Source organism: Orycteropus afer, unplaced genomic scaffold (assembly GCF_000298275.1).
Source record: "Orycteropus afer afer isolate SDZICR_OR568_19922 unplaced genomic scaffold, OryAfe1.0 scaffold00018, whole genome shotgun sequence".
Lineage (NCBI taxonomy): Eukaryota > Metazoa > Chordata > Mammalia > Tubulidentata > Orycteropodidae > Orycteropus > Orycteropus afer.
Window position 1 is genome coordinate 19,373,547 of NW_006921605.1, and position 12,816 is coordinate 19,386,362.

The 12,816-nt window shown below is 40.6% G+C and overlaps 1 protein-coding gene across 1 annotated transcript in view; it reads right to left on the bottom strand.

Moving 5' to 3' along the window:
• The window catches only part of TANC2 (tetratricopeptide repeat, ankyrin repeat and coiled-coil containing 2), a 413,117-nt gene that overhangs the window by 55,729 nt on the left and 344,572 nt on the right, over window positions 1-12,816 (bottom strand). The window contains exon 13 of the mRNA XM_042783546.1: window positions 6,789-6,897. Coding sequence (XP_042639480.1) covers window positions 6,789-6,897 — 109 coding nt within the window. The remainder of the gene's footprint in view (window positions 1-6,788; window positions 6,898-12,816) is intronic.

The window sequence follows — 12,816 nt, forward strand, 5'->3', positions numbered from 1 at the left end:
GAGCCCCAAGAGGTGAAGTACAAAGCATGATCCAGGAGGATACATGCTATGGTCCCAAAGAACTGCTTGATTTTTCTAATATATACAAAGATAAACCTGGGGAATATGTGTGGGAAATGCTATTAAAGGTATAGGATAACAGTGTAAGGAACATAAACTTGGATCAGTTTGAGTTTATTGATATGGGCTAGCCCACTAAGCATGTATTCTTCTTTCAATATTCCAGCTCGAAAATTTAGGAAAGGATCTTATAGTTTATTTAATTTGTTCACTGAAGCATAGATTAAGTAGTAGCCTACATTAAATCAAGTTGAAATGTCAGATATGCCTTCAAATGCTGCAGAACAAAGTGTTCAAAGGTTTAGGGAAATTGGCATGTTAAAGTGGATTTATCAGGTTGGACCCAAAAACTAACCCATGGAGTGCCCAAAGGATATACCTTTTACCACAACAGTGAAGAATAAATTTATGAAGGGAGCCCCAGCATCCTTGAAGACTGATTGCTGTGATTACTATTTTATGTTGTCAGATTTAACAGTGGGAACTGTCCTAATTAAATTAAGACATCTAACTACAATGGAGGATATGGTTACTGTAAGCAGCAGAGTCAAAGCAGTAATCAGAATAGTCTGACTTGTATGGATTTATGGCATTGGCTGGCTCCTTAGTCATGTATCCCTAGGAGTGAAACAGATGGAAAATCTCTTAAATACTCGATCTGCAGAAGCAGAAGAATTCTAGGTCAAGTGAACAGCAATAATTTGAATCACTAGAATAATCATGGCCCCTCAATGAATTCCAAGATGTGAGCCAGTTTACAGACCCACAACCCTTTGAGGCAAGGTCCCTTTGAGGAAGAACCTTACTATACTGTCAAAATTTACACTGCTAATCTTTTTCCCAGCTCTCCCCAAAGGGATCTATGGCCTTTTACAAGAGTGATTGTTCAATGGGGAAAAGGAAATACTCAGACTTTCAGGGATTACTGGACACTGGCTCTGAACTGATACTAATTCTAAGAGACCCAAAAGATCACTGTGACCCACCAGTCAGATTAGGGGCATATGGAGGTCAGGTTATTAATGGAGTCTTAGCTCAGGTCCATCTCACTATGGGTCCAGTGAGTCCCCAAACCCATCCTGTAGTGATTGCCCCATTACCAGATTGCATAATTGAAGTAGACATACTCAGTCACTGAGTATGAACCCCCACATTGGATCCCTGGTGTGTGTAGCAAGGGCTAGTATGGTAAGAAAATCTAAGTAGAAACCATTAGAAGTACCCTTACCTAGGAAAATAGTAAACCAAAAGCAATACTATCTTCCTAGAGGGAATGCAGATATTACTGCCACCATCAAGGACCTGAAGAATGGAGGGGTGCACTTTTCATGGATCTTGGAGAATGACAATAGATTATCATTAAACTTAACCAGGTGGTGACTCTAATTGCGGCTGTTATTTCAGAGGTGGTTTCATTGCCTGAGCAAATTAATACATCTCCTGGTACTTGGTATGCAGCTATTTATTAGGCCAATGCCTATTTCTTGATTCTGGTTTCAAAGGAACACCGAAGCAGTTGCCTTCAGCTGGCAAGTCCAGCAATACACCTTCACTGTCCTACCTCATGGGTGTATCAACTCTCAAGCCCTATGTTGTAATTTAGTCCACAGGGATTCGATCACCTTTCCCTTCCACAAGAAATCACACTGGTCCCTTACATTGATGACATTATGCTTATTGGACCTCATAAAGAAGAAGTATCAATGACTCTGGACTTATTGGCAAGACATTTGTGTGCAAGAGGGTGGGAAATTAATCTGACAAAAATTCAGGTGCCTTCTACCTCACTGAAATTTCTAGGGGTCCAGTGGTGTGGGCCATGTTGAGACATTCCTTCTAAAGTGAAGGGTAAGTTATTATATGGCCTCTCCTACAAATAAAAAGGAGGCACAATGCCCTGGTGGGCCTCTTTGTGTTATGGAGAAGTCATATCCCTCATTTGGGTGTGCTACTCTAGCCTATTTATAAAGTGACTTAAAAAGCTGCTAGTTTTGAGTAGGGCCCAGAAAAAGAGAAGGTTCTGTGACAGGTTCAGGCTGCCAGACAAGCTGCTCTGCCACTTGGGCCATATCATTCTGCTGACATGTAAAGTATCAATGGCAGATGGCGATGCTCTCTGGAAGGCCCCTATTGGGTGAATCACAGTGTAGATCCTTATGATTTTGGAGCAAAGCTCAACCATTTTCTGTAGATAATGACTTTCTTTTCCAGAAACAGCTTTTGGCTTGCTACTGGGCCAAGGCAGAGACTGAACACACTTAACCATGGGGCACCAAGTCACTATGTCACCTGAGCTGCCTATCATTAATTGGGTGTTTTTTGTCCCACAGAGTCAGACATTCACAGCAGCACTCCATTATTAAATGGCAGTGGTATACACGAGATTGGGCTTGAGCAGGACCTGAAGGCACAAATTAGTTACATGAGGAAATGGCCCATATGCCCACAGTCCACACTCCTGTCACATTACCTTCCTTCTCCCAGTCTGCACCTGTAGCCTCATGGGGAGTTCCTTACAATCAGTTGACTGAAGAAGATAAAACTTGTGCCTGGTGTATGGATGGTTCTGGGGGATATGCAGGTACCATAATTCATGGGCTGTGGCCAATGGTTTGGCTAGATGGTCCAGAACTTGGAAGGAACATGACTGGAAAATAGGTGACAAGGAAGTATGTGGAGGAGATATATGGACAGACCTCTCTAAATGGGCCAAAGATGTTTAGATATCTGTGTCTCATGTGAAAGCTCACCAAAGGTGATCTTGGCAGAGGAAGATTTTAACAGTCAAGTGAATAGGATGACGTGTTCTGTGGATAACAGTCTTCTGCAGCTACTCCTGTTGTTGCCAAAGGGGCTCATGAACAAAGTAACCATGGTGGCAGGGATGGAGGTTATGTGAGGGCTCAGCCACACAAACTTCCACTCACCAAGGCTGACTTGGCTACAGTCATTGCTGAGTGGTCCAATCTGCCAGCAGCAGAGACCAACACTGAGTCCCCAGTATGGAGCCATTCTTAGAGGTGATCCGCCAACTACCTAGTGGCTGATTACTTGGACCTCTTCCATCATGGAAAGGGCAGCATTTTGTTCTTACTAGGATAGGCACTTAATCTAGATTTGGATTTGCTTTCCTTATATGCAATGCTTCTGCCAACACACATCTGGGAACTTACAGAATGCCTTAACCACCATCATGGTCTCCAAATAGCATTGCTTCAGACCAAGAAGCTCACTTCACAGAAAACGAAGTGTGGCAATTGCCCCATGCGCATGGGATTCACTGGTCTTACCATATTCTTCATTATCTTGAAGCAGTTGGCTTGATAGAACAATAGAATGGCACAATTTTGTGTCCAAAGCCATAATAATGGAGACCGCCAGATGGTAAGAATAACTTACAGGGTTGGGACAGTGTTCTCTAGGAGGTTGTATATGTTCCAAACCAGCATCCAAAATATGGTCCTATTTCTCCCACAGCCAGCATTCATGGGTCCAGGAATCAATCAATGGAAATGGGAACGGCACCATTCATGATTACCCGTAGTGACCCACTTGCAAAATTTTGGTTCTTATTCCCACAACCCTATGCTCTGTGGGTCTAGAGGTCTTAGCTCCAAAGAAAGGAATTCTCCTACTAGGAAACACGATGCTGAGTTCACTGAACTAGAAGCTAAGAATGTCACCTGGCCACTTTGGGCTCCTCATGCCTCTAGATCAACAGGCAAAGAAGGGAGTTACCATATTGGCTGATATGATTGATCCTGATTACCAAGGGGAAACTGGATTGATATTACATAATGGAGGCAAAGAAGAACATGTCTAGAATACAGCAGAGTCCTTAGGATGTCTCTTATACTACCATACCCTGTGATTAAAGTCAATGGAAAACTACAGCAATCCAATTCTGACATGACACTTAATGGTCCAGACCCTTCAGGAATGAAGGTTTGGGTCACCCACCAGGCAAAGAACCACAACCAGCTGAGGTACTTGCTGAAGGTAAAGGGAATAAGGAATGAGTACAAAAAAAACAACAAATGCAATGCACTGCCGTCGAGTCAGATCTGACTCATAGTGACCCCTCCTTGGGTTTCCGAGGCAATATCAGTACGGAAGTAGATTGCCCAACCTTCCTTTTGAGGAGTGGCTGGTGGGTTTGAACCTCCAGCCTTCTGGTTAGCAGTCAAATGCCTTAGGCACTAGGCCACCAGAGCTCCCAAGGAATGGGAGGTAGTTCTAAATACCAGCTATGATAATGTGAATAGTTGCAGAAACAAGGAATGTAATTATTTTCAGTATTTTTTCCTTGCTTTGTTATGTGTGTACATATAGCAAAAATCTTTGTATTGTTCCCTCCCTTATTTCATTACTTAATATAAAATATGTGAACAGAGCCAGTGCATTTCCAGTTGTATACATGTTACTTGTATCATGTTAGGCACATGTATGACTTTATAATTGTTTTTATTTAGAGATTATGTATGGTTTAGGGAGATGTGTACAGATGCCAAGTTGACAAGGGGTAGACTGTAATAGTTATATGTCAACTTGGCTGGACCATGATTCTCAGTGGTTTGGCAGATATTATGTAATCATTTCCCAGTTTGTGATCTGATGTAAGCAGCCAATCAGTTGAAAGGGAAGTTTCCTTGGGGGTGTGGCCTGCATCCTACATATATGGATGTTTTGGCAATGCTCTTCCTTTCTCAATCCTGCATTCACCTCGTCATCCTCTGAGCTCTGGTTCTTAGGATGTGAGCCATCACCCTGCCGTTTGACCCACAGATCTTGGGATTCACCAGTTCCTGTAGTCTTGTGAGCCAGATGCCTGTCATCTGATCTGCCGATTTTGGGTTCATTGACCCCTACAACCACGTGAGTCAGGCCAGCTTCATTTGGGTCAGATTAGGCAGCCTCCATAACTACATGAGAAATTTCCTTGAAATAAATCTCTCTTTCTCTAGGCTTCACTGGTTTTGCTTTTCTAGAGAATCCAGCATAAGTCACAGACCCTCCATCTTCTCATATTTTAAAAGTGATTAATGACATCATAAGTAATTTTCATGAACAAAGAGAAAATAAGGGAAATTTAAACTTAATTGAAAAGGAATATAAATTGGGTTTATGTTGCAGCTGATTAGAAGTTCTAAATGGATCTGGTTACAGCCATAAATTCTGTCTGCCTCTTCATGACTCTTAGGTGACGTGGGCTGAGAATTTTGGTTGTCTGGGAGAAGCCAAAGCCTATCACCAGGGAGCACTCTGCACTTAAAAGCTCCGGTACATTGCAGCAGCATAAAAACCACAGTCCAAGTCTTCATTCTTCAGCCTGCAGTCATGTCATCACCATATGCCACACACTAGAGTATTTATGGCCTAAATCACACATGGAGCCACTCTTATCTCAGGCAAGCAAGTTGTCTGCTTCAAAATAAGATAAAACTGTGCTAATGACAGGAGGTATGGTTTAAATGCAGGTCTCCATGTACTGGATAAAGTTACACTAAGGCACACAAAGCTTCATATCATTTTTCTGTTATTGTGGTGCTTACTCTACGGTGCAGCAAAGGCAGGCATCACTCTCATCTTTGTATCTGGTCCTAGGCAGCAGATGATGATGCTAGACAGTTAATACTTAAGTTACTTTCCCATCTAAATGAAAGATAATGATGTTAAAGTTTGTGGAAGTAGAGTGCACTTTTCAATCCATTAAAAACTGGAATGAAACACGAAGTCTGTTATTTCAGTCTCATTTTGCTTCCACTGAGTGAGGTCATTGGGGAAGGTTATTTCTGGTATAGTGATTTGTTAGATAAAGCAATTATAATTCAAATAAGGGACTTGTCACCGTGGAGGTTTCGATTCTGATGTCCATCTGATGGCCAGGTTTCTTTGGTTGTGTGCTTATAAACCAGGAAGGATTTGCTAGGCTCTGGGAGTTGCCCTTAATGCCATCTTTCTTTGTGAAGAGCATTGTTTTATCTTTAATAGTATCACTTGGGGGACCCAGAGAACTGTTTAAGATACCTGTATTTCCCAATCCTGAAGCAGGAAAAGAATTAGGAAGAAATGCTTGGTTCCAAATAAATAGTTTGAAAATCATAGCACCAGAAATACTAAAACTTTTATTAAAAAAATTATAAGAAAATTCAGAGTTAATTGCTGTCAGTGATTTTTTTTTCAGATACTGTGAAAACTTGCAACTACTTTTACAAACACGACTATCCTCAGGAAATGGCAGAGCACACACACATATATGTACATGCTTCTTACCTAAATGGTTTCATACACACACACACACACACACACACACACACACTCTTCCTAGAAAGCCTGTTGTTGTTGTTACGTGCCGTCGAGTTGGACCCTACTCATAGCGACCTCTCCCTTGGGTTTCCAAGGCAGTATCACTACGGAAGTAGATTGCCCAACCTTCCTTCCGAGGAGTAGCTGGTGGGTTTGAACCACCAGGCTTCTGGTTAGCAGTCAAGTGCCTTAGGTACTATGCTACCAGAGCCTAGTAACCCCTTAAATTGGGAGATGGCAAATGTGGCTCTCTTTCTAAAGGCCTTGGGAGAAATGAGCCAGACATTTTAGATGGACAAACTCTACAGCAAAATAATTTCAGAAAGCAGAAACTAAACTGCAATAATAGTAGCTTCACATACATAGTGTTAAGGAAAGTACGCCAGAGATGGAGGGCAAAAACATCCATTTTCTCTAATTACCTTAAAAATGTGTGCTTTGAGTATGTGATGCCCCAGTTCAATAGTCTGCTGTCGGTTTAGTTTTCCATCTTGGCGGGAAAACCAGAAGGCAAGTAACGTGTGACCACTCCTGCAAACAAAAAAGAGAAGAGATTCATTTTAGAAATTTCAGTGCCATCATTTCTACTTTGGGTAGGAAGACTGTTCAGGTCAGTAATACTTCCACCAAGTTTGTCTCATTTAACCAATTTCTTGGGGAAGAAATCTCTTACTGGGTAAATAATGGGTATTCCGATATTCCTAGCTTTTACCAGTCCTTTACAGAAATCACACGTGTGAATATCACGAGATGGCGCTCTGAGTTGGCTTACACCCATCCCACACATAGATGACATTAAAAGGTTTCCATTTTTGTTTTCTGCCTCTGTCATCCCCTCTTATTCACTCATGCTCTAAATGTCAGTGTTCCCCAGGGTCTCGTTCCTAGTCCTGTTCTGCCCTCTCTCTCAATCCTTGAAGCCGTGACCACCACCTATATCCTGACAACTCCTAAATCTTTTTCTCCATCTAGATGTCTCTTCTGAGCCTCAGATCAGTATCTACCCAACCATCTACTGGATTTCTCCACCCAAGGTCCTCTAATACCTCAAAGTCAACATGTCCCAAACTGGATTAATCATCTCTTCCCCAAGTGAAATCTTCTATGATAAGCATCTACAGACCTCTGCCCTTTTAACCCCACCCTTGGAGGGATGAGTATGTTCTCCTTGGTGCCACTATTCTAAACTGCATATACCCTAGCAGAACGTTTACCACACTATTACATAGTGTCTCCTCCTCCAGACTGTTAAGTTTCCTGATGGCATCCATTCCCCTCTATCTCCTTGCTAACAGATTCCTAATCTGTTCATGAAAGAGAACGTCCTTTTTTCTGCTTCTAGACATTATCTTATCTGCCTACAATGCACAGAACTGCTGTGGCGCTCTTGTAATCATGTGGTCAGCTGGCCTGAGACCAAAGCCAACAGGAGGGCTAAACCAAGAGAACTGCAGGAAAGTAGAGTCTGAGCCCTGACTGTAAAGTATATGAAGCTGCCCTAACTTTAGACTTCTTGTTATATGAAGTAAGAAATGTCTTTATTGTTTAAGCCATTTGAGTTAAAGTTTTCTATTTCTTCTAGCTCAAAGTATCCTAATGATAAACTCCTTTAACTGTGAATATATGTATATGTGTATGAATGTACGTATATATGTGTGTGTGTGTGTGTATGTGTGATATGCGTTTATATATAGGGGTGTGTGTCTGTGTATTTCTATCTATATTTATGACAGAAATATTGAATTACATCCCCTATAGTGCCTACGGGAACTCTGGTGGTATGGTGCCTAAGGCATCTGACTGCTAACCAGAAGGCTGGTGGTTCAAACCCATCAACCACTCCTCGGAAGGAAGACTGGGCAATCTACTTCTGTAGAGGTACCATCTCAGAAACCCAAGGAGGGGTCACTATGAGTTGGATCCAACTTGATGGCATTGAGTTTGGTTTTGATTTATAGTGCCTTCAGTGTAGTGCATATAAAAATGCTCAATACAAGTTTTTGAAAGCAAGAAAAGATTGGGATTTAAAGAAAGGACATTGGATCACCTTTGGGATGTGACTTCCATGTTTGCTATGGCCCCTAAGAACTGTGGATGCTTACAACTATCTATCCATCACTAGGTGAGTGGGTGGAAGAATTCTTTATGCCACCGGTGACACAACTCTTCTATCCCTTTCACTTGAAGTGTTATGGAAGAAGGAAGTGAAACCATCATTTCAGTTTCAAGTCTAATGAATCAATCAACCACAAGGAAAAAGAAGCAAGTGAATTTTTGTTGGTGGTGCTTCCTTGAAAGGAGGCCCAATCTATAGGACAATTTCCTCTCACATTAAACACTGGTTACCCTGACGGGTTCAACCCTTGAAGATACCTCACACTGAAGTCTGAAAGACAAACATGTTCTTTATCTCTTATTTGATTTTTATTTGAAGAACCTGGAGAACAGGGGACAGGATAACTCCCATCTTATACAAGAATCATCTCAGAGAGATTTCATTCCAATAAGATTTAAAAAAGACATTCTACCATAGTCTATCCTTTGGCTTCATAAAATTCCTGAATTTTAGTGGACAGATTTAAATGGATAAGATGACTTATAACGGAAAGGAACTTATTTAATTGGGAAAATGTTTCAGACAAGTGTAGCCTGCATGAAATCATCAGTGCCATTTGAAGGTCTAAGCTAAGTGTTGTTTAATGCTCACAAAATCTGAAAATTGCCACTAAATTTCTATTCATCCCTTGAAAGCTCAATTTAGTTGGTAGGCTGTTTTAACAAGGTATAGGCAAGTTATAAGATAATGAGAAGCATTTATAAAGTGCCTTGTTCTCAAGGATTCAAAATCCTATCCATTTATTAACATGAAATTATTGCAGCCTCCCTGGTGTAAGACTTATTGCTTCTATTGACTCATCCACAGCTGCACAATAGCGACTGGAACTCCTGAAGATAGGCCTCTGATCCACTACCCATGCTTTAGGACTTTAATGAGAGTCTATGTCTACTAGGAGTAAGGTCAAAAGCTCAAGGCTGACAAGGAAATGAATTTTCAGTTAGAAAATTAGGGCTTTTGCCCTAGTACTTTCATTTTACTACCATGACTGAGAAAATTTTGGTAAGACATTTGCATTTCTCTACTACACATTTCAGCTAGCTAGAGATGATAGTGTGTGCTTTTGTTGTTGTTGATCAGGCATGGAGGAAAAATAGCAAGCAATGTAGGTCAAAGACAAGATAAAGGTGACAAATGTAATTCATTTTTCTTCTTAGATACACACATACTGCATTATTCATAAAGCACAGTTCTGATCGGTTCAGTGGATTCTGAAAGCTTACTCTGTTTAGGACATCAAGGCTAATAGCAATTTCCATTAAATGCTAGCACTTCCGTTTGTACCCTTCTAATCTGATAAAATATGGTAGCACTGGCTCATCTGTAGTCTGAGTATGTCAGACAGTACTGGTCTACATTTGTTTCTGTTTTCTTTTTCATTTGCTTACTCCTAAACCTTATTCATTTGGACTCCTATCCTCACCATTCTTGAAGATTGTTAGTTGCCTTTTAATTGACAAATTAGCCTTTGATCTTTTTTTTCTGTTAGTTTTTTTTCCCCTTCAAAACACCAATAATCTACCCTGCAGTAGCCTGATCAAAATTCTGCTCAAAATTCTTCAATGGCTTTACATTTCCTCTGATTCATAATCTAAACTCTGTAGCATGGTATTCAAAGACTCTCCATCATTTGTTCCTTGCTAAGAGTCGCTAAGAGTCGAAATCAACTTGATGACAGTAGAGCCTCACAAAAACCTATACTAAATAAGCACAACAGTAAAGATTATTCCTAATCTTATGGTAGAGAATTGACTGAAACTTAGAAACGCTAAGGGACAGATCCAAGCTTACATAGTTAGGAAGTAAAGGAGCTGGGATGAGAACCCAGATTTTCTGAAACCTAGGAGCTCTGGTGGCATAGTGCCTAAGGCATTTGACTACTAACCAGAAGGCTGGTTGAAACCCACCAGCCACTCCTCGGAAGGAAAGCTGGGCAATCTATTTCCATAGTGATACCGCGTGGGAAACCCAAGTAGGGGTGTGAGTTGGATCCGACTCCATGGCAGTGAGCTTGGAGCTTGAGCTAATTCTACTAAAACCTACCTCCACCATCACTCTGACAAGATTAGCAACTTGGTTTTCATTTCTGAGCGCACATGTATGAAAAGTCCACCAATGTAAAGAACAATATGTTAATTTGCATAGAACAAACTCTGAACTCAAAATAATTAATATCAGCAACTGTTAATTTTGACATTTTTTGATTGGCATTTTGGGAGAGAGTAGCTAAGAAAGAAAGAGAGCCCTAGTTGGTGTGAGATGATTTTAAGCATGACTGAACAAGTATGTTTTCCCTCTATAATTAAAGATGATGGTAATTGAAATCAACTATAATGTGGGTTCAGGTGTGGTCATAAAGACCATGGCGAGGGGTGGGAGGTGGGGATGAGGTGGGAGCAGAAGAATTGTTTCCACACTGCTTATATAATAAGATAGCTCATGCAGAATGAGAGAAGCCTGTGGTTCAAAGTCACCCTGCAGATTTCCCTGCTGCAATCACAGTGCTCTCTTCATCTCTGAAATAATGTTAAACAGACCTATGTTCTAATCCTAGTTCTGCCACTTAGAAGCTTTATAACCTTAGACAAGCTATTTCACCTCTCTGTAAGGCAGGAATACTAATACTTTTCACACAGGGCTGTGATGAGAATTAAGTGAAATGTGTATTTCTTTTGTCTCCTCCACAGTACTACACTAAAGGAATTAACACTAACCATAAATGAATTTAAACATATAGGAAGATCAGAGTATGTTCAAACAGGATGTGGTAAAATGACATATCCTACTCCTAACTTGAATCTTTAACCCCCCACACCCAACCTATCCCACTATCTTTGCACCCAGAAGGGAAATCCATGGATCAAGGAGAAATTACTCTGGCTGCATGCCTTTCATTGCCAGTCTATGTACAAAAGCTGGGTAGTGTAACTTCAGGTAGAAAGGGGGAATGAGAATAGAGCTAACTGGTCCCTAAGAGATAAACTAAATGTTAATCTAATGGGAAGTATATAAATTTATCATGCAGATCGGAGGTTTTCAGAAGGATATTAAATCTTACATTCAAGGTATATTTGATTTTAGATATGGAGATAATCCATCACAGGCCAGGGTTAAGGATTCTTCTCCTCTGACCTCTGCTGGACATAATTGCTTGAGGAAAGGCAGAGAAGGTAACATCCATAATAGGATGCTACCGTTCTCATTTTCAGGCATCAGAAGCCCCTTTATCCAGGTCATTGGAGACAAGTGTTATTTTTGGACAACTATGAATCACAAGGCAGTAAGGAGTTACCCTCCGATGATGATCCTGTACCTCAAGGGTTCAAAGCTATCAAGTCTTTAGAGGAAAACCTCCTTTCTAATGCAAGAGCCACTCCTTCTACTTAACAGTTTAGAAGTTGAATGACTTGTTTTACACAAAATATTCAATGGCACTGTGTTTGTTTCTCTAGTAGATTTTTCACTTAGCATTCTAAGGAGATAACTAGTCTTACCCCGTTTCTATTTGTAGTACTGAAACATGCTAACAAATGGACTCAAATATTTCTAGCATGAATGTTTTCCTAGATACAGACATCAATGTGATGCCATAAAGACTTAATTAACTTTTGTGATGACTAACTTGATAGTGTACACTTTAGTGTTTCAGAAAAACATCATTTAAGTGTTTTGATATTCTTTCATGTGATGCCCAGATGTGGTAGTGGTACAGTTACAGCCAGCTGACAAGAAACTACTTATAATCTAAAGCCCACCTGTCGATCTACATTATATACATATGGCTCAAAATGTATGCTGCTATGGAATGGATATTTTAAAAGTGAACGTGAAGAATTATTTAGAAAGACCAAATGAGATTATGGGATAGGAATGGCTAGCTGTCTGCAAATGATTTGTGTTCCCCTTTCATAGTCTAGAGTTGCTGGGGAGTAGCTACCTTGGCAGAATTATATATCTTATATTAAAGTGGAGTCATGTGACTGAGTTCTAGCTCATGGAATGTGGGAGAAATGGTATTTATCACTTCAGATATGGCCCATAAAATTTGGTGCCCCTCTATTCTGTCTTTCTCCATCTTCCAGCTGATGTCATCAAATAGGTACCCTGTGGAAGCTGTGTGTTCAAAATGGCAGAGCCTCCATTAACCTGGGTTTCTGAAAGACTGTAAGGAGACTGCCTCCAAACCATACGGATTTTATGTGAGTGAGAAATACTGCTTGCTGCGGTAAATCATTGAAGTCTCATGTCAATTTGTTTCAGCAGTTAGCATACCTTAAAAACAAAACAAAACAAAAAAACCAAACTCACTGCCATCGAGTCGATTTGGACTCATA